At 36.6% G+C, this 23,716-nt stretch overlaps 4 protein-coding genes across 4 annotated transcripts; 2 read left to right on the plus strand and 2 right to left on the minus strand.

Moving 5' to 3' along the window:
* Nucleotides 1-731: 731 nt before the first annotated feature.
* On the plus strand, nt 732-1,649 carry LOC130731519 (chitin-binding lectin 1-like). Its single transcript, XM_057583827.1, has one exon. It carries the CDS (start codon nt 766-768, stop codon nt 1,423-1,425), a length of 660 nt encoding a protein of 219 aa, XP_057439810.1. The 5' UTR covers nt 732-765; the 3' UTR covers nt 1,426-1,649.
* Nucleotides 1,650-13,839: 12,190 nt separating this feature from the next.
* On the plus strand, nt 13,840-14,403 carry LOC130732799 (protein STIG1-like). The gene has a single exon (XM_057584786.1). The coding sequence runs from the start codon at nt 13,840-13,842 to the stop codon at nt 14,401-14,403; it is 564 nt and encodes a 187-aa protein (XP_057440769.1).
* Nucleotides 14,404-15,166: 763 nt separating this feature from the next.
* Nucleotides 15,167-16,650, minus strand: LOC130733094 (uncharacterized). The gene is made up of 2 exons (XM_057585167.1): nt 15,869-16,650; nt 15,167-15,443 (listed from the first exon to the last, which is right to left on the minus strand). The coding sequence occupies exons 1-2, from the start codon at nt 16,245-16,247 to the stop codon at nt 15,250-15,252; spliced, it is 573 nt and encodes a 190-aa protein (XP_057441150.1). The 5' UTR covers nt 16,248-16,650; the 3' UTR covers nt 15,167-15,249.
* A 146-nt stretch (nt 16,651-16,796) lies between these two features.
* On the minus strand, nt 16,797-23,270 carry LOC130733093 (dihydrolipoyllysine-residue succinyltransferase component of 2-oxoglutarate dehydrogenase complex 2, mitochondrial-like). The gene is made up of 15 exons (XM_057585166.1): nt 23,149-23,270; nt 22,774-22,847; nt 22,552-22,629; nt 21,655-21,712; nt 21,528-21,552; nt 20,530-20,591; nt 19,884-19,958; nt 19,729-19,784; nt 19,570-19,614; nt 19,179-19,445; nt 18,985-19,079; nt 18,314-18,404; nt 18,118-18,228; nt 17,656-17,850; nt 16,797-17,281 (listed from the first exon to the last, which is right to left on the minus strand). The coding sequence occupies exons 2-15, from the start codon at nt 22,822-22,824 to the stop codon at nt 17,090-17,092; spliced, it is 1,401 nt and encodes a 466-aa protein (XP_057441149.1). The 5' UTR covers nt 22,825-22,847; nt 23,149-23,270; the 3' UTR covers nt 16,797-17,089.
* Between the last annotated feature and the right edge of the window lie 446 nt (nt 23,271-23,716).

Consider the following 23,716-nt stretch of genomic DNA (forward strand, 5'->3'; position numbering starts at 1 on the left):
GTGGTACAACACGTAAAGAAAAATGCTAAAAGTTACATACAAAATACAAAAGTTGAAGTTAAACATACTACCTTTCATGATTTCCAATACTGTTACTTTTGCTGGATTTGGATTTTCTGTGATCAGTAAATCATAAGTTCACGTAACCAAAGAATTTGAGTCGGTCGATCACTCATATCTCAAGTTTATCTTAGTCATCCGATCCTGGAGAATCATCTGAGTCGTTCGATCTTTGATCAAATGACTCACATTCCTTTAATGCATGAATTTAGATTTCTTTGACAAAGGGAATCCAAACCAAGTGTTGCCACAGTAGCATTCCTCGTGTTTCTTGCATTTTCCCTTTGTAACATGACAATTTTGATGGGCGAATGGGGTACGAACCGTGTAGCGTGAAAGGTTCATAGCAAGACATGGATGTAGTACTCTTTCAAAAAGGCATTGCAATTTTCATGTGAATTTGTATTCATTCATGGCTTGGGAATCCATGAGAAGCATGAGTCCAAGTAAGTTAGCACTTAACTTACGGTTCTACGCTACCTTAATTCAAGGACTGATCAAAACTTGAATGTTAAGCTACTAAACTCACAATACAATCCAAGCACAAAGCTAATGAAACATGGAAAATGCTCACTGACCATAGCACAAGGCCAACATTTTCATTCCATACATGTAAGAAAAGCATGTTCCTTAAGATTGTTACTAAGTTATCTATATATCTATATATATGTTTCAAAATCCTACCATTCTCATCACTACTTCACCATGAATCTCCAAGCACTATCTTTCTCACTTGTGACATTGTTGCTGCTGTTTGAGGTCAACATAGAGGGTGACAATTCAATACCAGAAGCTGCAGTGAATGAAAATGTCACCATCACTGAAACATCATCATCATCACCAAAGATGAATGATGGTGTTGTTGTGAACCAAATACCCCCCCTCACTGGATGTACTACCGCACCATGGATATGTAGCCAAGGTGAAATTCCAGCAAGATTTGTGTGCTGTTATGACAGGTGTGTCAATGTGGAAACAGATGCAACCAATTGTGGATTTTGTGGGGTTAGATGCTTAAATGGTTTTCGGTGCTGCAATCGTTTTTGCTCTAACACAAACTTGAGCCCTTTAAACTGTGGTGGATGTGGGAGAATTTGCCCCATTGGAAGGTTGTGCATTCTTGGCGTGTGTGCTTTTGCGCCGGTGCTGCCACCGCCACAGCCAGTGCCACCACCACCTTCACTACCACAGCCACAGCCACAGCCACAGCCACAGCCTCAGCCCCAGCCTCAGCCCCAGCCTCAGCCCCAGCCCCAGCCCCAGCCCCAGCCCCAGCCAGTGCCACCGCCAGCGTCCCTGCCTCAACCACTACTAGCTCCACTACCCTCTCCTGGACTACCAGAGCAAAAACCACCACAGCCCTAGAACCACCAAAAATCCACCTTCAATGGAGTAAACTTCAGTAGACTTGTGTTTGAAGCTACCTTTCCTTGGTTCATGTTTGTGTCTTTGTTTTCATGTGTTAGTATGAGTTGTATTTGATATTGCTGTTACATATGATATGTATGTTGGATTTGGTGCCTTCTATATTAGTAGAAGAGCATAATATATTATATTATGTTTGTGTGAGAAAGAACAACCCCTTCAAGTAATCCTCTGTAATTTACTAAGACATTTTAAAAAGTACTTATTTATCACTCATAGGACAAACTTATTAATTTGAAGACAAAATTTAATAGCATCACAGCTAGTCAATCAACGTTTAGTTGTCATTTGCGAACTTGTTGAAGTAAACTGAAACTCACGTTTTTTCAAAATTTCTTTCACGCATGACTAACAGAGTGTTGGTCTAGTGATAGGTTAACTAGACACGAAAGAGTGATGACATATAGTTTTTTAAACGAGATTAGTCTTACACTCAAAAGAGGTTGAGATGCCGTCAAGGATAAAAAAAAAAATACATATATAAAAGCGTGATTTGCCAGGGTAGGTAGAAAACAGAACTTCTAACTGTCAATTAAAACACAACCTCTACAAGTTTAGTGTATTACTCCACCCGTTCCTATATAACTGACACTTTAAGGTTGTTGCACAAGTATTAAGTAATAACAATTAATGTTCTTATTTTATTAAAATTACAATCTACTCCCTCCGTTCCTATTTAACTGTCTACTTTGAAGAAAGTTTTTTGTTCCTATTTAACTGTCCACTAGCATTTCAAGATAACATTAAATTATGTTTTACAACAAATGTCATTGTCAATACAATAAATGAGGAGAGATACATACTTTAAATGGTAAAATAGAAAAATAATCCTCACTTTTTCTAAAAATCAACAAAATTAATCACATCCTTAATATGTGTGTCTCCACTCAAAGTTGACAGTTAAATAGGAACGAAGGGAGTAACTTCTTAGAGCATCTACATCCATCATACTCACTAAAATATCTACACCACTTTACTCCAACCCAACAACTCTTAAAAGTATCTATAGAGTTGAATATATATATATATATATATATATATATATATATATATATATATATATATATATATTCTCTGTGAGCCCCTCTCTGGGCCCCACTGCCCATCAATCTGGACCCACTGTCCAAAATCAAAAATCTGAGCCCACTGCTCAAAATCAATCTCCCCAACCAAAACAAACCAAAGCAGATTATGCTTTATCAATTCCAACTCTCCTTGCCCTCAAACAAGCAGGCCTGGATAATGTTCCTCAGGGACTCATCAATTTACCCAAAAAATCCTGGGCTAGCATGACAGAAGAAGATGATGACCTTCAATCTCTCCAAGCCATCATTGATAAAACCAAAACCTTAGCAACTCATTGCGGGAAAAAACCCGTTGTTGCTCAACCCAGTCAACCCAACCAAAATACCGGTTATCTAGCCAAAATAAACTCCAAATTCCAAACTTTTATTGAACCAGAATGGTGGGATAACTCTGGAGGAGTCGACCTTGCCAACAAAATTGGCATTAAACTCTTCCCAAATCACCTTGATCCCATTCACCCAAACAAATCCCAAATTTTCTATGAGTTTATCCTTATAGATACAAACAGTGTAGAAATCAAACACTTTAGGGATAAATCTGATAACTCCCTTATCACTCATTCTACACTCCAAATTCTCCGTGTCCTTCGTCCCACTGACTTTGGACCTAATCCAAATGGTTACAAAAAATTCTCTCAGAACTTTGACCCTGTAGGTTTCAACTATTGGGACTATATGAAAGCTTGGGAGAATACAATCTTTGGTCTACAAAATCATAATTTCAAACACTCTTGGCTCATTTATTTTAAATGGTCCAACAAATATTCTTTTCCAAATTGGTTTCACTCTTGGTGGGATTTCTTTGGACCTACTACGGAAATCTTTCCCTCTGAAGTTCTTGAGGGTTACAATCATTTTTTAAAGCATTGGAATAAAGATTTAAACAATTATCCTGATTGTTTGAATTTTTACACAATCTTTTCCCTTTCTTGGGTATTTGCCTGGCGTTATGGTCTCAAGACAAAAGCCCAACCAATTCTCCACAAACAACCCTTAATCAAATGGTGGAAGGTCTTTGATGCTTCCAAAGCTCATAAGGAGAATGTCAATCAGTGGTTTAAGTCTAACCAAAAGTGCCTTAAGCATGCCAATCCGCAATCTAGTCTCTTGCTCAATCAAAAGGCCCACATCACAGCGGCCCTTGCAGGAGCTTCAACAGAAGAAGACTTGCTGAAGAATCTCCAAACAGCTCTGCAATTATTGAAAGAAAAAGAGCCAAAGGAGCAGGCCTCATCCTCAAAGGCCCCTCAGCAGAAGACTTCCTCACAATCTTCTTTCGGGTCAGATCTTGTCCCGGAAACACTGGAATCAAGTGAAGATGACCTCTGCTAAAGCTTTGTCGTCTTTTATCATTATGTTTTGTAATAATTCAATCTCAATTATTGTATTCCACTGTAGCAACAGTAGAACTTTTTACTGTAGCAAATAGTGCCCGTCAAATAGTACCGTCTACCGGAACTATTCAACCGGAACTATTCAAACAGTGACCAAATTTTTCTTTAAATAGGCATCTTCTGAGCTTTGTTAGGCAGAGTTTGGCATAGCCTAGATAGAGAGTTATAGAGAGAGAAAACACTGAGAGTCCTTCTGTAAGTTCTCTTTCAGTTTTCCTTTCTTCAATCTTTTCAGTTTTTCAATTTTTAAATTTCAGTTTTTGTAACCTATGATTATGTAATATATTTCCTCCAGTTTTATTATTCTGTTTATGGAAGGCTGAGCCTCCTGTTTTAATTCCTGTCTTTTAATTTCTGCAATTTAAATTTCTGCTAGAAGCCCCTCCGTGGTGGCGTCCTACTTCTCTTCTTAATCCTCATCTCATCCCCTTCCTTCTGCTTCTGACCCCCTCTTGGTATCAGAGCCTGATGGGGAAGTAGGAACATGCTAAATATGTTAGATATAAGTTATTTCTCTGTTATGTTCTTATATAATTAAGCACTATGGTCGGGATCTGGACTGGTAGTACACTTTGAACTAAACTAAAATGAAAGCTCTTCTGAAAACCTTCTAGGATTATTACTATTCAGACTTATGATCATCTCTGCAGCGGAGGCGTTGAAGGCAGTAAGTCCCTGTGTGGCAGTAAGTCTATATTGGCCATACTACAGACATGTTATTAAGTTCTGAATATTTTTAATGTCCTTGTTTAGTTTCTTTTGTGGTGGCTTAAGTCTGATCCAGATCTATACTGCTCAACTATTAAGAACAACGTAGAACCTAACTTATATTTCTAATTTATTTATCTGTTTCTATAGAACCAGGTGATGGCGATGATACTTACGGGTAAGGAAGGTCTGTCTTCTATGATGCTTCGCTCTTTCTCTTCTAAGCTTTCTTTCAGATCTTCCCAACCCTCTTCTTCTTCTATCGATCATCCTCATCAATCCAATCAATTATCCAAATCTGTCTTCAAAGAAGAAATTCATTTTGAAGATATCAATCAAGATCTCGACAACTGGGAAATCCCTAAAATCTCTCATGCTGAGATCTACAAACCAAACGAATCCTTTTTCAAACGATCAGACTTCATCATCAAAACCGTTGAGCAAACCTACAAGCTCAGATCTGATAATGAAGAAATCCATCTGCTTTCTGAGAAAAGCGTCAAAGATCATATCAGCAAGAACTTCAACTATCTTCACATAGGTAGTGTTCAAGTTGGTCTCAAACCCCTAACTAGGAAGTCTCTGGACATCTTTGTTCTTCTTTGTCTTAGGGATATTAGACATAATCAATTCCATGACTCCCTCTTAGGAACGGTTGAAACCAGCCTGAGTAATGGACCAATCTTTTTCAATTGCTTTCCAGATCTAACTGTCAGTCTGGAAGACAAAAACATCCTTGACGTTCTCTTCCTAAATATCAAGCTTCACGGCCTTGATATGAAAGAAGATTCCATACCAATCTCTTTGATCTACAGGGTTCAATACAAGGTAATGAACTCTATCAAATCTTATTTCTTGCGAACCAATTGTGAGAAATCCGGAGAAACAACTCTTTTCCTTACAGATTATGATAAGGCAAACGTTATTGTTCCCAAAACCATCCAATGGAGTGATATCACCCTTCCAGAGAAATGGTCTTTGGAAAAGGCTACTCCAGCCCAACCTGTTGAAACTCCTGAGTTTCGTGAAATCGTCCAACACCAATCTGGTCAAGTAGATCTTATCTTTGATAGGAGAAATTCCTTCTCTATCCCTAGATCTATTAGGACATCCTCAAATGATTTCCAATCTGCCATGTCCAGAAGATCTTTTTCTATGACTAGAAGGAACCAGCCTGAGTCTAGCGCTCGACCTTCCCTCTCACATGACGGATCTACTATCCATTTGGCTGGATATGTCAATACCACTCCTGTCAAGACCACCTATGACAAGGGTGATGAAGATCATCAATCCAACTTATCTCCAACGTATTCTTCTCTAGAAACCCCTGGAGAAACTTCTGATTTCATTGGAGCAATCACTACTGAATTTGTCATCGACAAAGAAAGTATCAAAGCAGATTTCTACTCTGACCGATGGACTAAGCAAAGAAAATGGTTCTTTGCAAAGTATCAGGGTGAAAAGAGAAAGAAGATCCAAGAAAAATTCTACGGGTTCCTTGAAAAAACCCAGCAAAACATCTTCTTTTTCGAATGGTTTCAAGATTATGCCAACAAGAATTGGAAATCTTACCCCTTCCAAATTGACATGGTTAAATGGCAGCATAAAGATGGAAAAGAAACCCTTTCTAACCTGCCACCTAAAACTCCTTTCCTTCTTAAAGGAGCTCAATCTACAGCTGTCCTAGCTTCTCCCTTCAAGACTAGAAAAGAAGAAGGGGATGTCACTGGAAAAGACATCAAAGACCTCATGGAACAATCCAATTACACCAATAAGTATCTTCAAATTCTTGGAGAATCCCAAGTACAGGATTCCTCTTCCAAGAAAGGAAAAGAAAAGGTCAAGATTGAACCTTCCTCTTCTAATCTTGATATCTCTAAAGGATGTCAACTTGAGAAACCCCTTTTCAAACCTTTTCAAATCAGTAGCCGTTCCAAACACTCGGCTCAAACTCTTCGAGCAAAAAAGGAATCTGACAATGAGCTCCTCCAAAAAGTGGTAGAGCAACTTCAGCTTCTCAAACAAGTTATTCCTGAGACTCCGGAACCTCCTGAGACTCCGGAACCTACTCCGGAAGCAGTTTCTAATCCCACTATTACTGCTCCTCCTCCTCCAAAAACTCGTACTTCTACTCGTAATACCTCTACTTCTTTAAATAATATTGAAGATGGTAAGGTTGAGTCTGATTCTGATATTCAATCTGACGTTCAATCTATCAAAAGTATTCCTGTCAATACTGTCATTCACAATTCTAAGAATCAGTGGAGAAAAGAAACCAAGCTCTACTATCCTAGAGCTACTGCTCCTGATCTTCTTTTAGAAGAATCTTCAAACTTCAAAAGCTTCAGTGCCAACAATGTCTATGAATGGAACATTGATGGTGAAAATGAGTATGGTATCACCAAAATCCTCCAAAATATGACTATGGTAGCCACTGCCTATGTTACCGCCAACAATTGCCCTGAATCTCTTATCGTTGAAGTCTTGGTTGCTGGTTTCTGTGGCCAGCTCAAAGGTTGGTGGGATAATTATCTCACTCAAGACGAGAAGGATCAGATCTTGACTGCTGTCAAGACTGATGAAGAAGGTAATCCTATCATGGAAGATGGCAAATTCATCTCTGATGCCGTCAACTCCTTAATCTTCACCATAGCCCAACATTTTGTTGGAGATCCTTCCCTCATCAAGGACAGATCTGGTGATCTTTTGTCCAATCTTAAGTGCAAATCTTTGGGTGATTTCAGGTGGTATAAAGATACCTTCCTAACCAGAGTTTACACCCGTGAAGACAGCCAACAAGCCTTCTGGAAAGAGAAATTCCTGGCTGGTCTTCCTAAATCTTTTGGCGACAAAGTTCGTGAGAAACTTAGAAGCCAAAATCCGGGGGGAGAAATCCCATATCACACCCTTAGTTATGGACAGCTCATAGCTATCATTCAAAGAGTTGCTCTCAAAATCTGTCAGGATGACAAAATCCAACAGCAACTCACTAAGGAGAAGTCTCAAAATCGCAGGGATTTGGGTACTTTCTGCGAACAATTTGGAATTCAAGGTTGTCCCAAGAAACCTAAACCCAGAAAGCAAGATCCTCCTCCCAAACAACAATGGAGAAAGAGATCTAGCAGGAATGATCATAGGAAACCCAAGCCTAGATCAAAACCCCAATCTTCGCAAATTCCAAAGAATCCTCCTGAGACTAGACCCTCTCAAGGAAAAGATGTTACCTGCTACAACTGCGGCAAGCCGGGCCATATTAGCAGGTATTGCAGACTCAAAAAGAGAATCTCTGAGCTTCATCTTGAACCTGAAATTGAAGACAAGATCAACAATCTTCTCATTCAAACTTCTGATGAAGAAGAATCTAATCCTTCGGATTCTGAGGTCTCTGAAGACCTAAATCAAATTCAGAATGATGATTCTCAATCATCATCTTCCGTCAATACCTTGTCTATCAACACTTTGACCAATGAACAAGATCTTCTCTTCAGAGCTATTAATTTTATCCCTGATCCTGAGGAAAAGAAAATCTATTTGGAACGCCTCAGATCTACTCTTGAAGATAGGCCTCCCAAAAGTCCTATAACCACCAATAAATTCAATCTCAGAGATACTTTCAAGCGTCTTGAGAAATCTACGGTCAAGCCCATTACTATTCAAGACCTTCAATTTGAAGTCAATTCCCTCAAGACTGAGGTCAAAAGTCTCAAGCAAATCCAAAAAAGTCAGCAACTTATTTTGGAGAAACTGACTAAAAATTATGAAGAAGATGATTCTTCTATACCTGATTCCAATCCTGCTCCTAACGACAATTGCGAAGACTTTCTGGAGAATATTAACCAGGTCACCATTCAGAAATTCTTTATCCATGTTAAAATCCTCATTGGAGATTTTGTTCTCGAAATCCCTGCCCTCTATGACACGGGGGCAGATTCCAGTTGTATCTCGGAGGGACTCATTCCCACCAGATATTTTGAGAAAACAACTGAGAAGCTCAGCGCTGCTGAAGGATCTAGACTAAAGATCAAGTATAAAATCCCCTCAGCTATCATCAAAAATGGTAGTCTTGAAATCGAAACTCCATTTCTGTTAGTCAGAAATTTGAGTCAAAAAATCATTATAGGGACCCCTTTCATTAAGAAACTCTTCCCCTATAATACTGACGAAAACGGCATCACTGTTCAGCATCTTGGACAACCTATCTTGTTCAAATTCTCTGAACCTCCCATAGATAAGACTTTGAACGTCATATCCTACAAGGAGAAGCAGATCAACTTCCTCAAGGAAGAAATCTCTTACAGAACCATTGAGGAACAATTGCAACAACCTTCTGTTAAATCAAGGATTGAGGATATTTTGGAAAATATTCAATCCAGCATCTGTTCTGATCTACCCAACGCTTTTTGGGAAAGGAAGAGCCATATGGTGGAACTTCCTTATGAAAAAGAATTTTCAGACAAACAGATCCCAACCAAGGCTAGACCTATTCAAATGAATGAAGAACTTCTTCATTTCTGCCAAAAGGAAATCAATGATCTCCTTGAAAAGAAACTTATTCGCAGGAGTAAGAGCCCTTGGTCCTGTGCAGCCTTCTATGTCAACAAACAAGCTGAGATAGAACGAGGAACCCCTAGGCTGGTTATTAACTACAAACCTCTCAATCAAGCCCTTTGTTGGATTAGATATCCTATCCCCAACAAGAAAGATCTCTTAGCCAGACTGCATGATGCTAAGGTCTTTTCAAAATTCGACATGAAATCTGGATTTTGGCAAATCCAATTGCAAGAGAAGGATAGGTATAAAACTGCTTTTACTGTTCCTTTTGGGCAGTATGAGTGGAACGTTATGCCTTTTGGGCTAAAGAACGCCCCTTCTGAATTCCAAAGGATTATGAACGAAATCTTCAATCCTTATTCCAAATTCACTATTGTTTACATTGACGATGTTCTAATCTTTTCCCAAACTCTTGATCAACATTTCAAACATCACAATACGTTCATCTCTGTAATCAAAAGGAATGGCTTGGTTGTTTCCAAGACAAAAGTCAGTTTGTTCCAAACCAAAATCCGATTCCTTGGTCACAATATCCACCAAGGAACCATCATTCCGATCAATAGAGCCATCGAGTTCACTGATAAATTCCCTGATCAAATCATTGACAAAACCCAATTACAGAGATTCTTGGGTTGTCTCAATTATGTTGCGGATTTCTGTCCTCAACTCAGTACCATAATCAAACCCCTTCATGATAGACTCAAGAAGGATCCTCCACCTTGGTCCGATATTCATACCAATGTGGTCAAACAAATCAAACTTCGTGTCAAGAATCTCCCTTGTCTTTATCTCCCTAATCCTCAAGCTTTCAAAATTATTGAAACTGATGCCTCTGATATTGGTTTTGGTGGCATTTTGAAACAAAAGGTTTCTGACAAGGAACAAATTATTGCTTTTACTTCAAAGCATTGGAACCCTGCTCAGCAGAATTATTCTACTGTCAAAAAAGAAGTTTTAGCAATCGTTTTGTCTATTTCAAAATTTCAATCTGATTTGATCAATCAAAAATTCTTGGTCCGGGTGGACTGCAAATCTGCCAAAGAGATTTTACAAAAAGATGTCAAAAACTTAGCTTCAAAACATATCTTCGCCAGATGGCAAGCTATTTTAAGTGTTTTTGACTTTGAAATTGAATATATAAAAGGATCTTCAAATTCTCTCCCTGATTTCCTCACTCGTGAATATTTGCAGGGCAGATCATAAGATGGCCTCCAAAGGCTCTTCCTCATCCAGAGGAAGAGGCAGAGGTTCTCACAAGAACAAAGGTATTACAATTTCTGACTTAATCCTCTCTGGGCTCACTGCCCATCAATCTGGACCCACTGTCCAAAATCAAAAATCTGAGCCCACTGCTCAAAATCAATCTCCCCAACCAAAACAAACCAAAGCAGATTATGCTTTATCAATTCCAACTCTCCTTGCCCTCAAACAAGCAGGCCTGGATAATGTTCCTCAGGGACTCATCAATTTACCCAAAAAATCCTGGGCTAGCATGACAGAAGAAGATGATGACCTTCAATCTCTCCAAGCCATCATTGATAAAACCAAAACCTTAGCAACTCATTGCGGGAAAAAACCCGTTGTTGCTCAACCCAGTCAACCCAACCAAAATACCGGTTATCTAGCCAAAATAAACTCCAAATTCCAAACTTTTATTGAACCAGAATGGTGGGATAGCTCTGGAGGAGTCGACCTTGCCAACAAAATTGGCATTAAACTCTTCCCAAATCACCTTGATCCCATTCACCCAAACAAATCCCAAATTTTCTATGAGTTTATCCTTATAGATACAAACAGTGTAGAAATCAAACACTTTAGGGATAAATCTGATAACTCCCTTATCACTCATTCTACACTCCAAATTCTCCGTGTCCTTCGTCCCACTGACTTTGGACCTAATCCAAATGGTTACAAAAAATTCTCTCAGAACTTTGACCCTGTAGGTTTCAACTATTGGGACTATATGAAAGCTTGGGAGAATACAATCCTTGGTCTACAAAATCAGAATTTCAAACACTCTTGGCTCATTTATTTTAAATGGTCCAACAAATATTCTTTTCCAAATTGGTTTCACTCTTGGTGGGATTTCTTTGGACCTACTACGGAAATCTTTCCCTCTGAAGTTCTTGAGGGTTACAATCATTTTTTAAAGCATTGGAATAAAGATTTAAACAATTATCCTGATTGTTTGAATTTTTACACAATCTTTTCCCTTTCTTGGGTATTTGCCTGGCGTTATGGTCTCAAGACAAAAGCCCAACCAATTCTCCACAAACAACCCTTAATCAAATGGTGGAAGGTCTTTAATGCTTCCAAAGCTCATAAGGAGAATGTCAATCAGTGGTTTAAGTCTAACCAAAAGTGCCTTAAGCATGCCAATCCGCAATCTAGTCTCTTGCTCAATCAAAAGGCCCACATCACAGCGGCCCTTGCAGGAGCTTCAACAGAAGAAGACTTGCTGAAGAATCTCCAAACAGCTCTGCAATTATTGAAAGAAAAAGAGCCAAAGGAGCAGGCCTCATCCTCAAAGGCCCCTCAGCAGAAGACTTCCTCACAATCTTCTTTCGGGTCAGATCTTGTCCCGGAAACACTGGAATCAAGTGAAGATGACCTCTGCTAAAGCTTTGTCGTCTTTTATCATTATGTTTTGTAATAATTCAATCTCAATTATTGTATTCCACTGTAGCAACAGTAGAACTTTTTACTGTAGCAAATAGTGCCCGTCAAATAGTACCGTCTACCGGAACTATTCAACCGGAACTATTCAAACAGTGACCAAATTTTTCTTTAAATAGGCATCTTCTGAGCTTTGTTAGGCAGAGTTTGGCATAGCCTAGATAGAGAGTTATAGAGAGAGAAAACACTGAGAGTCCTTCTGTAAGTTCTCTTTCAATTTTCCTTTCTTCAATCTTTTCAGTTTTTCAATTTTTAAATTTCAGTTTTTGTAACCTATGATTATGTAATATATTTCCTCCAGTTTTATTATTCTGTTTATGGAAGGCTGAGCCTCCTATTTTAATTCCTGTCTTTTAATTTCTGCAATTTAAATTTCTGCTAGAAGCCCCTCCGTGGTGGCGTCCGTAGGGGCTTCTAGAGGGGGTCACACAGGGACTTACTGCCTTCAACGCCTCCGCTGCAGAGATGATCATAAGTCTGAATAGTAATAATCCTAGAAGGTTTTCAGAAGAGCTTTCATTTTAGTTTAGTTCAAAGTGTACTACCAGTCCAGATCCCGACCATAGTGCTTTATATATATATATATTCATTTATTTATAATCTAATTATATTAATTCTAAGTGCTTGTAATAATTACAAGCTCACTTTTCAAGTCTAGTGCTTGTAATAAATACATACTCATTTTTATCATGTTAGAATTGAATATGTACTCCAATGGTAATAAATAGTCATATGAATATGTATTTAACATTAGATACGTACCATTGTAGATGTTCTTACTATAACATTTATATCTTATTAATTCTAACTTTTTAATTTTTCTATCACCAATAAATAAATGGTACCATTGTTAAATATAATTAATGTTTTTTTGAACTTTATAAAGTGACAGATATTTAGAAACAAAATTCAATTAGAAATAATATCAGTTATTTATGAACGGAAGGAGTACCATTTTAACAACCGGATCAATCAAAAAAGTGTGAAGAGTATGTAACAAAATGTTACGAGCTTACCCTTGTAATGACTTGATCTGGATACTTCTTTTCCAATTTTGATTTTGCAACTTCTGTTGTTTTTTTTTCATTCAAAGTTAAAATTGAGTATCAACATTCAGCTTACCATTACTTCATGTGATACAACGCGCGTAAAGTAAATTGCTAAAAGTAACGATACAGAATACAAAAGTTGAAGTTAACTATTCTATGTTTCCATGATTTCAGCCAAATAATATTGTTACTTTTGCTGAATTTGGATTTTCTCTCGGGGTAAGTAAATCCTAAACTCACGCAATCAAAGAATTTGAGTTGGTTGATCACTCTTATTTCGAATTTATCTTAGCCATCTGATTTTGAAGAATCATCTGAGTCGTTTGATTTTTGATCGAATGACTCACATTCCTTAAATGCATGAATTTGACATTTATTTGACACTAGAAAATCCAAACCGAGTTTTGCCACCTCGGCATTCCTCGTGTTTCTTGCATTTTTCCTTCCTAACATGACAATTTTGATGGGCGAATGGGGTAAGTACGCGTGAAAGGTTTATAACAACAGGACATGGATTTAGACATTTAGTACTCTTTCTAAAAGGCATTGAAATTTTCATGTGAATTAGTATTCATTCAATGTTTTAGCTCATGGCTAGGGAATCCATGAGAAGCATGAGTCCAAGTAAGTTAGCACTTAACTTACGGTTCTACGCTACCTTAATTCAAGGACTAATCAAAACTTGAGTGTTAAGCTACTAAACTCACAATGCAATCCAAGCACAAAGCTAATGAAACATGGAAAATGCTCACTGACCATAACACAAGGCCAACTTTTCATGCCATACATGTAAGAAAAGCATGTTCCTTAAGATTGTTACTAACACAATTTATCTTTGCATAAACCTATATATATGTTTCAAAATCCTACCATTCTCATCACTAATTCACCATGAATCCCCAAGCACTATCTTTCTCACTTGTGACATTGTTGCTGCTGTTTGTGATCAACATAGAGGGTGGCAATTCAATACCAGCAGCTCCACTGAATGGAAATGCCACCAATACTGAAACATCAACATCATCACCAAGGATGAATGATGGTGTTGTTGTGAACCAAATACCCCCCATCACTGGATGTACTACCGCACCATGGATATGTAGCCAAGGTGAAATTCCAGCAAGATATGTGTGCTGTTATGACAGGTGTGTGAATGTGGAAACAGATGCAACCAATTGTGGATTGTGTGGTGTCAGATGCAGAAATGGTTATCGATGCTGCAACCGTTTCTGCACCAACACAAACTTGAGCCCTCTCAACTGTGGTGGATGTGGGAAAATTTGCCCCATTGGAAGGTTGTGCATTCTTGGCGTGTGTGCTTTTACGCCGGTGCTGCCACAGCCGCAGCCACAGCCACAGCCAAAGCCAGTGCTTCCGCCAGCGCCACTGCCACAACCACCACTAGCTCCACTACCCTCTCCTGGACTACCAGAGCAAAAACCACCACAGCCCTAGAACCACCAATCTTGATATCCCAAAAATTCACCTTCAATGGAGTAAACTTTAGTAGACTTGTGTTTGATAGTTACCTTTCCTTGGTTCAAGTTTGTGTCTTTTTTTTCATGTGTCAGTATAAGTTGTATCTGATATTGCTGTTACATATGATATTGTGTGTTGGATTTAATGCCTTCTATATTAGTAGAAGAGCATAATATATTATATTATGTTTATGAGAGAAAATACAACACCTACTAGTATCCCCTTATTAAGACATTTTATAAGGTACTTATTTGTCACTCATAAGATAAACGTATTAATTTGAAGGCAAAATTTATATGCATCCAAGCTAGCTAGGCATCTTTCAGAATTAGGAACACTGCAAATTTTACAACATTTTGTGGTGGATGTTTCTGATTTTTGCTCAACTAGCATGAAGGTTAAGGTTAAGCTTTTCTGAAAAAGGGAAGGTTAAACATAACAAGAAGCCATATTTATATTGCCAATTGCCTTTAAGAACTTGCACTGATGAACATAATGCTGAAAAGTAAGGAAACATGGTATTCTAATTTTCACCAATTATGATTTTCTACTTTGTGGATTCTGTGCACAACATAAATTGGACATAGGGGGAGTTTTATTCTCAAACCACTCCCACAGTAGAAATGCTTGTCCATAGCTTCTAGTCTTCTACCGATATCAGAAGACAGAAATTTGAAATTTCTTTATATTCTATAATTGTTGCTTAAAAGTTAAAATGCAATAAATTATTCATATAAACTACAAACAGAATTTGGACAATTATATACATTTATTCAATTCAATTATTAGCACTGCACATTCATACAAGTACATGCCACATCTTCAAGCTTTAAGACAGTTCATGGTTTCCTCCTGCTTGTCCTTTTTCTTCTCAGTTTCCTCTTCCTCTCTTATCTTTGGCGGCTCACGGCTGTGGGTTTGTTTCTTAGCTATTTCCAAGCTCTTCCTCAGTAAAGTAATCTCTCTAATATAGTAGTGTTGTCTATCCATCACCAATCCAAGAAATAGAGAAAATCCTGCCCAATATTTTAACATTTTATAGGATTTGAAATTCATTATGTTCTGGATATAATATATCAGAAACAGTGGTTCAAGAGAAATCTGTATTCATTGATTGAACTCATATGGTAGCTTGGTTTGAATGAATGAAAATTGAAAAGAATGAATTGCTACATTTGTGTGTAAGCTTCTAGTGTGAAACTTTGATGATTTCAACCTTCATCTCACTTACATTATAAAGTCTTTCTCATATCATATATCCCCTCATGAATAGTCATGATTAAAACATTTGGTCATGTGCATTTAATAACTTTTAATCTTGATCATAGTGTATTGTTCTGTTACTCGCATATAAAAGATCTTTCTACTAGCTATATTTGTGACAGAAAATAGTAACAAAGGTATTGCAGGAAGTAAGGATTTTTCTTTTTTCAATATTTACCCATGAGAGATGCTTCCAAGAGATGATGTGCCATGAGAACCTCCTCTGTTGGATTAATCATGCCAGCATCCTTTGTACGCTTATTGATTTGGATTATAGAATATATGGTGGAGCCTAAGACCAGAAACATAGTTGCTGCCACAGTGTTTATGACTACGGGACCCCTCCCCTGCTTCAAAATGTCTAGCCCCTTAACCACCAATTTCCGCAATGGATTTGCAAAAGATAGTAACAGGATGAAGGCAAATTCAATCGCCAAAAGTGGAAATAAAAGTTGTATCATCTTTGTTGAAATACTTTTGAATATTTGAATTCTGTGATGAAGGTAAAATGAGAGCCAGGACCAAAAACAAACTTTTATTGTGTTTTTTTGTACCATGTGTTTTGTAGCACCTGCCTTTGTAAACTCAAGAGGTTAGGCAAGGAATTATGTCATGCTTTGCTTTCCAAGACCCCAGGAGGTAGAGAATAACTTTAAACAAGAGGAATCAATGGCAACATTGATAAGAATAGAACAAATGAATATGGATTGCAAGCTTTGGATCAATACAATACCTACCTTTTTGGGTTTTTCCTAGAATATTTAACCTTGGTTTCACTATCCAAAGACATTTGACCTGATTCCTTTTCAAATTTACGTAAGCAAAAGCACCTTCACACTAGTCTATTGTATATGTGATACATAAGATAAACAAAAGTACTAATGTGGTAGATGCCGGTTTTGACAAGTTGCAGCTAATATTTTAAAAATTCCAATCTAGTGCTGATTTAAAAGTTGACACATGATTTAACGAAAACATTGGCCAACATGCTTATTATGTCTTGCAATCATCTTCCTTTCCTCGGGTTCACTTCACTCTGATCCAGGACATCAATTTATGAAACGCACCTAAAAAAATTGATCCAGTGGACATGTGGTAGTATATAGTACTACTGAAATTAAATCCCATTATTACTCTAGGGACAATCCCTACAATATGCAGAGTAGTCTCATACAATTTCTGTGCCAAAAACTGTGATCCTCATGTTAAATAAGGAATAGGGGAAAAGAAAACAAACGTGCTGAACTGATATCAGAAAAAAACTAGGACATGATCCTAAAGAGTTTGCTCATTAAAAATTATAAATCACGCCGCAATTCAAGACCCAAGCAAAAGGGTACACATTATGGTAATTGAAATTCAAGAGGTTTAATTTACTCCACTGAACATGAGGTTCACTTTATATGTCAAGCAGAAGCCTGCGAGGATCCTCCACGATATCTTTGATGCGTCGCAGAAAGAACACTGCCTCTCTTCCATCAATTATTCTATGGTCATATGTTAGAGCAATGTACATCATTGGCCTTGGAACAACATTACCTCCAACAACCATAGGACGGCTCACTATGGAATGCATGCCCAAGATTGCCGACTGCCAAAAACAACAACCACATGAGATGTCTTTCTAGATAGTTTCAATTTCAATTATACAAAATTGCTAACAATTATTCAGCATCATAATAGCAATTATCCAAATCTTACTACTCTGTTGATTAGATTGAAAAACTATCAAAGAAATTTCTTTAGCCTGTATTCAAAGGGTTTGGCTTGATGTTTTGAATTATATTGATCGTACCATGAAAACAAATTTCATTTTGAAGAGTAACTGGAGACAAATATGGTATGCATTTCCATGAATGACAAAAAATGAGGCCATTGTTTGTTTCCACTTGTCATAAATCGAACAATATTTGTTAAAATAGAAGAGAAACCATAATAAGGGTTATCTTAGTAGAACTTGCAAACCTGAGGGGGGTTGATAATGGGGGTACTCAAAAGGCTCCCATAAACACCACCATTTGATATTGTAAGGGTGCCTCCAGCCATCTCATCAATTGATAAAGCTCCATCATTTGCCTTCTTTGCAAAAGCATTGATCTGTTTCTCTATATCCGCAAAGTTCATTGTATCAGCATTGCGGATAACTGGTACAACAAGTCCCTGGTAAGCCAATTAAAGGATTACATTAGTTGTAGTTTAAACACATCAGGCACGAGCGAAAAATGCAAATTAGACAATATAAACTTGTTAATTAGCTCCTTAATGTAAAATTATGCAGACCATCTATGTCAATATAAATTAATAAAGGGAAATGTGAAATGGTTAAGTTTCCATAAAACGTACAAGTGTATAACGCATCCAACCCCAATGATTTTCCTACATAATAAACATTGTAAATGAGAAAAGGTCAAGTTGACTGATAAAAACCTTCTTAGTTCCAACAGCAATGCTGATATCTACATAATCTCTGTATATAATATCATCCCCATCAATGACTGCATTTACAATCGGCTGATGTTGAAGTGCATTTACAGCAGCCTGACAAGGGAGACCAAAGTAAGTACATAAGAAAATTAAAATAAAAAGTCCATTTGCTCTATACTTCAGTAATTTGAAAGCATACTTTGATAAACCCGGACATAAGTCCCAATTTGACTCCATGCTTTTCAACAAAAGCATCCTTATAATCAGCACGGAGCTTCATCAAATTAGTCCTATCATAAAGGGCAGAGCAATTAAGGAGAGAATGACAAAGGCAAGTTACTAGATAGGGTCATTACCAGAAAAATAACATTAAAAAAAACAAATGGAATATCACCCCTTTTCTATTATGTTAATCTACATATGAACTGATTTTTCTTTATATCACTGAAATTAAGTCATTGGCAATGTCATGCCCCATGATACTGATGTTAACACATAGAAACATGTGAGTGGCCTAAGGTAAAATAATATAGCAAAAATCAAGAATAGATCTAAAAAAAATATGAAAATATGTATTGGTTTGGTGTATACCAGTGCCTCCCTCCTCGTCTAAACAACAAAATATAAGAAACGCACAACAAGACATCGTGTAACAGGACATGTGCTATTTGGGAGAATATGTAACATGTTATACTGATCCGTCATTAATACCAAACTTGGAATGCATCATAGATGTAGCATAAACTTCATTAAATTAAGAATAGTTTTTTTCCATGGGGACCATGCTCACAAAATCCAATATGCAAATTCAAAGGTGTAATAGGCAATGTTCAATGCTTCTACCCCAATTTGAAAATCCATGAAACTCACATATCAACTTCATTGAAGGTAGTCAGCATAGCAAATGTGTTTTGGGAATCTTTCAATCGTGTAGCAACCCTTTTCCGAAGCCTTGTCATAGGAACCTTTGATGATGAAGGAAGACATCAAAACAACTTTCAAGATTGCTGAACATAATTCAGTTAGGTATGAGTGTATAACAATCACAAATCACAGTGACTCACCCGTCTTTCTCTTTCCTTAGGAGGAAGCTGTGGCTCAGAAGGAGAGCTCCTTGGAGCAGAAGGCGCTTTGGGCTTCTCTGTAATAGGAGCAGCTTCAACTTTAGGTGCTTTCTTCTCCTCAGTCTCACTACTCTTTTGGGCAGGTTGAGGAGCAGCTTTCTCAGATTTGGTCTCAGATGGCTCGACATGAGTTGTAGCATCAGCAGACCTTGAAATGATTGCTATCTTGTTACCTGGCTCAACAGTATCCCCTTCATTGGCTAAAAGCTGCAAATCATTAGATAGATACCCAAGTCAAATTTAGTTAAAAAAAGAGACAGGAATTATAGTTTCTATTATTTATGGGGTGTGGCTTGATGGAGTAAAAATGTTTTAAACCTGTTAAACATACCTTCAGAATCACACCTGTCTCAGGACTTGTTACATCAATTGTGACCTAATAAAGAAAAAAAAATACAGCACGAATTATTTAGGAATAAAGAAAATTGGATCCACCTATAACCATAGAAATCTTCCACACCAACATTTGCATGTTGTTTCAACATAACACCTTATCTGTTTCAATTTGAGCAATCGGTTCATCAACATTAACCCTGTCACCAGGCTCTGCTCAAAAGGAAACACATGATGACAGTCAGTCACCAATAACCATAAAAAATAACAAGTACATGGAAAGAAACTTGTACAAGGAATTAATTAACATACTCTTCAGAAATGTTGCCAGGGTCCCATCAGAGATAGATTCAGCCAATGGAGGGACAACAACATCAACCGTATCTCCTATATCACAAAAAATAAACAACATTTGATATCTTGATAATTTTTTAGCAAACAAAAGCACATCAAATAAACAGCATAAAATCCTTGGACTCTCACTATAAAATGAAACTGCATCTTAAAATTTTCACAAAATTCCAACAGATATGCTCGGTAAACATCATGCCCAGGAAATGAGGAATTAAAAAAGAACTTCTAAAATTTATATGTAGTCACGTAGTTTTTCCATGACACCGCAAAACCATGATAATATCAACAACCCAGCCCCGAAGGACTGCCATTCATTCCACAAAATACTGGATCTTAAAAAAGATGATCTATCTTTTCAAACAAACAACATATTCCATATTCTGTGATAATAAATTAATTACACAGTGCCTAAAATTTCAGAAGTTACACAAATGCAATACTCTATCAGCATAACCTTGAATTTTGTGAAATATTTCCTCTTCCAAAAAAGTTTTAGTTCTTACAATAACCATGACATGTGTGAAGCTATCCATCATGAATAAGAGAAACCTGAACTATAAAATACTTGAATGACAGAAATCTGATATACATATTGAAATCTCACCACTTTCTGAAGAAAACGAACGCCTCCATGTTTGCGCGGAAGCCTCTTGAGGAAAAACGTTCCTGCATAGCAATAAGTAAATCAGAAAAGGGCCGCTGACAGTGAGAGACAGTAAGTAACTACCATTATCACTAACAAATTAATGGACGGGAATATCAGAATCAGCAAAAACTCATAACACTGCATTCTCACATGATTATATTTGCACATACACAAAGGACTGTAGCCAAATTGATGTGGTATTGTTTCAACCCAAACTCCATGTGAAAAGTTCATCAACAGAATTTGATTTGAGTACAAATGAAACAAGAAGATTACAGAAAATACATCGAGATTTTTCTGCTTTGTTTTTTTTTTTTAATTGGCATTTAGACTTGTATCTCTGGACATCCAATGCCTTTGATAATATCACCTAATTTAACTCCTGGGTTTTTATACGAAGAAGAATAAACATTGTGCATGTTTAAGCTCATAAGCTAGCACTAGCAACGTTAAAGAAAATGTGCGCTTGCAACTAAATTAAAAACAGATAGAGGACAAGGAAGTCATGCTAAAATTGACATTATCACAATGAAAATTTAGAGTTTACTCAGCTTTGAAAATAGTTTCTTTCTTTTATTTTCTTACTATAATTTTTTTATTATGCGCTCTAGGTTAAGAAAGAGAAAATATTTCCAAGTTATTTTATTTTCATTCTAGTTCTTCATTTAAACCATAAGAACATTGTTGAAGCGTCCAAACTATCTTTTCCACTTGTAGGTATGGTTGGAGAGTTTGATGATTGTATGTTTCGTGACTTCTGATGATTTTAAAAATTTCCAAAACTACAGTAAACAGGTTTTGATGTAATAGTTTAAGAAATACGAAAAATAAAGTCCGCCCTTACTGACTCATAGTTGAACTGTTGAAGTTATAAGCCAACCAATTATTTGCAAATTAAATAAAAGAAATCCTAAAGAAAAATTTAAAGCATGTGACTAATAAAAGGTGTGACTAACCTTATAGATTTTGAATTAATGCTTCCTGCAACAGCAAAAAAAATTGATGACATAAATTGGAATATTGCATAAATCATTTAAATTTGTACCAGCTAACACTTTTTAAAAGTAATGCACCAGAAATTACCAGGTGTTATATAACAAAAGTTCCGGACATTTCCACATCCTCTTGAATGAAATACGATCTGTTAAAAATAATAATTAAAAACTTGTATGAATTATACACTTCAGCAGGGAGAGCAAATGACATAAGAATGAATGTTAACCACTACGAGAAACACATTTTTAGAGAACAGAAGAATTCAATAGAGACGAGAAACGAGTGCAAGAAAATACAGTAAAAATAATAATTAAGCATAAGACACGCTCCAAATTGAATAAGTTGTCTGAAGAAAATTACTATGTATGTGATCCATAAACTAAGCAGGATCTGATGAACAAAATCAGGCAGTTCACATATGAAGCTATATCTCAATTCGTAATTAGAACACTTTACAGGCTTTAATTGAAAGAAAAGGAAACCCAACCCTATCATGTTGAAATTAAGCAATCATTCTTGGGTAATGTGTCCACTCATATTTTTAACAAAACTCAAACATCACATAAGAGAACTTGAATAAAACTCGGACACACACGGGAGGAAACAAGTCATAATACAGGTAGTAGTTAGAAAATGAAAAGCCCCAGATGAACATGAGAATCTTTCAAGTTCAAAATTTATTTTTTACAAACAAAATTACAACCATTTAGCACATAGGGAGTTATCACAGGGTTGTTAATGGCGGATAGCGTAGCGTAGCAGCAAGCCCAAAAAACGCTATTCCGAGCGCTTTTGCGGCGCTATAGCGGTGAATAGTGGAGTAGTGGTGAACCCTACGCTATAGGGCTATTGTGCCGCTATGGCGCGCTATTAACAAGCCTGAGTTATCAAGTACAGATATTGCAAAAACAACTATCAAGTAATCTGCAAAAAATAAAAATAAAAACTTTAAACAAGAAGAATGCTGAAAATAAAGAAAAGCACCTCTCTTTCCACAATGGAAGAGACTCTAGCAGGAGCAGATGAGCCAGACCGGATTTTCTGCAGTGACTGACCCACCAACTGAAACAAACGCAGAACAGAAAAAAGCATCAAGCTTTACTTAAATTCCAACTTCAGTCCACGAATTAACACAACCAACACTCAAATTTCAATTTCAATTTCAATTTTCAACACAAGATACAAGTAAGAAAATTGAGCTCATACCGAAGTAGACGTGTTGCCAGAAGCAACCCTTCGCCTTATGACACCAAACATGATTCCACTGTCAAATCCAAACCCTAATTTCACAGATGAAAATCACAACAACATCATCAAAAACTGAGAAATTAACTATCCGATTCAAACAAAAATTAACGCACAGATAATAATAACAACTTCGATCAGTTTATTTCATAATAATAATGATAAAAACAATGAAAATTTAATTAATCAAAACAAAAACTGTTTCAGATACTGCAGATGCAGATTCAAAACGAAAAAAAAAAATGAAAAAAAAGCTTCCAAGATTGGAAAAGTTGTGAATCGAAAGTATAGGAATGCGATTGAATGAGCAACGAAAGAGAGATTGAAGAAGCTAACCAAACGCAGATCGGAAGGTAGGGTTCAACGGAGGAGAAACAAATCGCCGCAGAGACGAGTTTCTGAACAACGCGGAGAAGAATAATACACTTTCCTCTCTCTATATTAATATTTTATATTTTATTTGTCATAATAATAAGATTAATAATAATTCCCTTTCTCTTTGTAATTAATTGTCTTTAATGTCAAATATTGGGTGTTTTAAATACTGCTATTTATTTTTATTACATGGATTTGAATCGAAAATGTTTTAGAAAATCAATTTACTTGAAAATAATTGTGTTATTAAGGGTCTGTCAAAACATTGTATTATTAAGGGTAATTGAGAAAGAGAAAGAGGTATATGCTTATTGTTTAACCATATCAACCAATTAGATTTGTTATAAATAAGTTAAAATTTTGGAAATATTTGTATATGAAATTGTGTTAACATAAGAAAATCTTTATAATTGATCTGATTGATGAAAAAATTGTATAATATTGACTTTTCAATGCCTCATTAATTTAATATAAAAAAATATGAGATATTCCTTTTGTGGAAAATAATTTGCCAAGTATTTTGATCATG

The sequence above is a fragment of the Lotus japonicus genome, chromosome 1 (genome assembly GCF_012489685.1).
Source record: "Lotus japonicus ecotype B-129 chromosome 1, LjGifu_v1.2".
Classification (NCBI taxonomy): domain Eukaryota; kingdom Viridiplantae; phylum Streptophyta; class Magnoliopsida; order Fabales; family Fabaceae; genus Lotus; species Lotus japonicus.

Coding starts and splice junctions, on each gene's coding strand:
- LOC130733094 (XM_057585167.1), bottom strand. CDS start 16,247: ATGGTACAAAAAAACACAATAAAAGTTTGTTTTTGGTCCTGGCTCTCA. Junction 15,444..15,868: donor CTTGGAAGCATCTCTCATGG/GTAAATATTGAA, acceptor AATATTGGGCAG/GATTTTCTCTATTTCTTGGA.
- LOC130731519 (XM_057583827.1), top strand. CDS start 766: ATGAATCTCCAAGCACTATCTTTCTCACTTGTGACATTGTTGCTGCTG.
- LOC130733093 (XM_057585166.1), bottom strand. CDS start 22,824: ATGTTTGGTGTCATAAGGCGAAGGGTTGCTTCTGGCAACACGTCTACT. Junction 19,446..19,569: donor AGACAGGTGTGATTCTGAAG/GTATGTTTAACA, acceptor AATGATTTGCAG/CTTTTAGCCAATGAAGGGGA. Junction 18,229..18,313: donor TTATGTCCGGGTTTATCAAA/GTATGCTTTCAA, acceptor CTCCCTTGTCAG/GCTGCTGTAAATGCACTTCA.
- LOC130732799 (XM_057584786.1), top strand. CDS start 13,840: ATGAATCCCCAAGCACTATCTTTCTCACTTGTGACATTGTTGCTGCTG.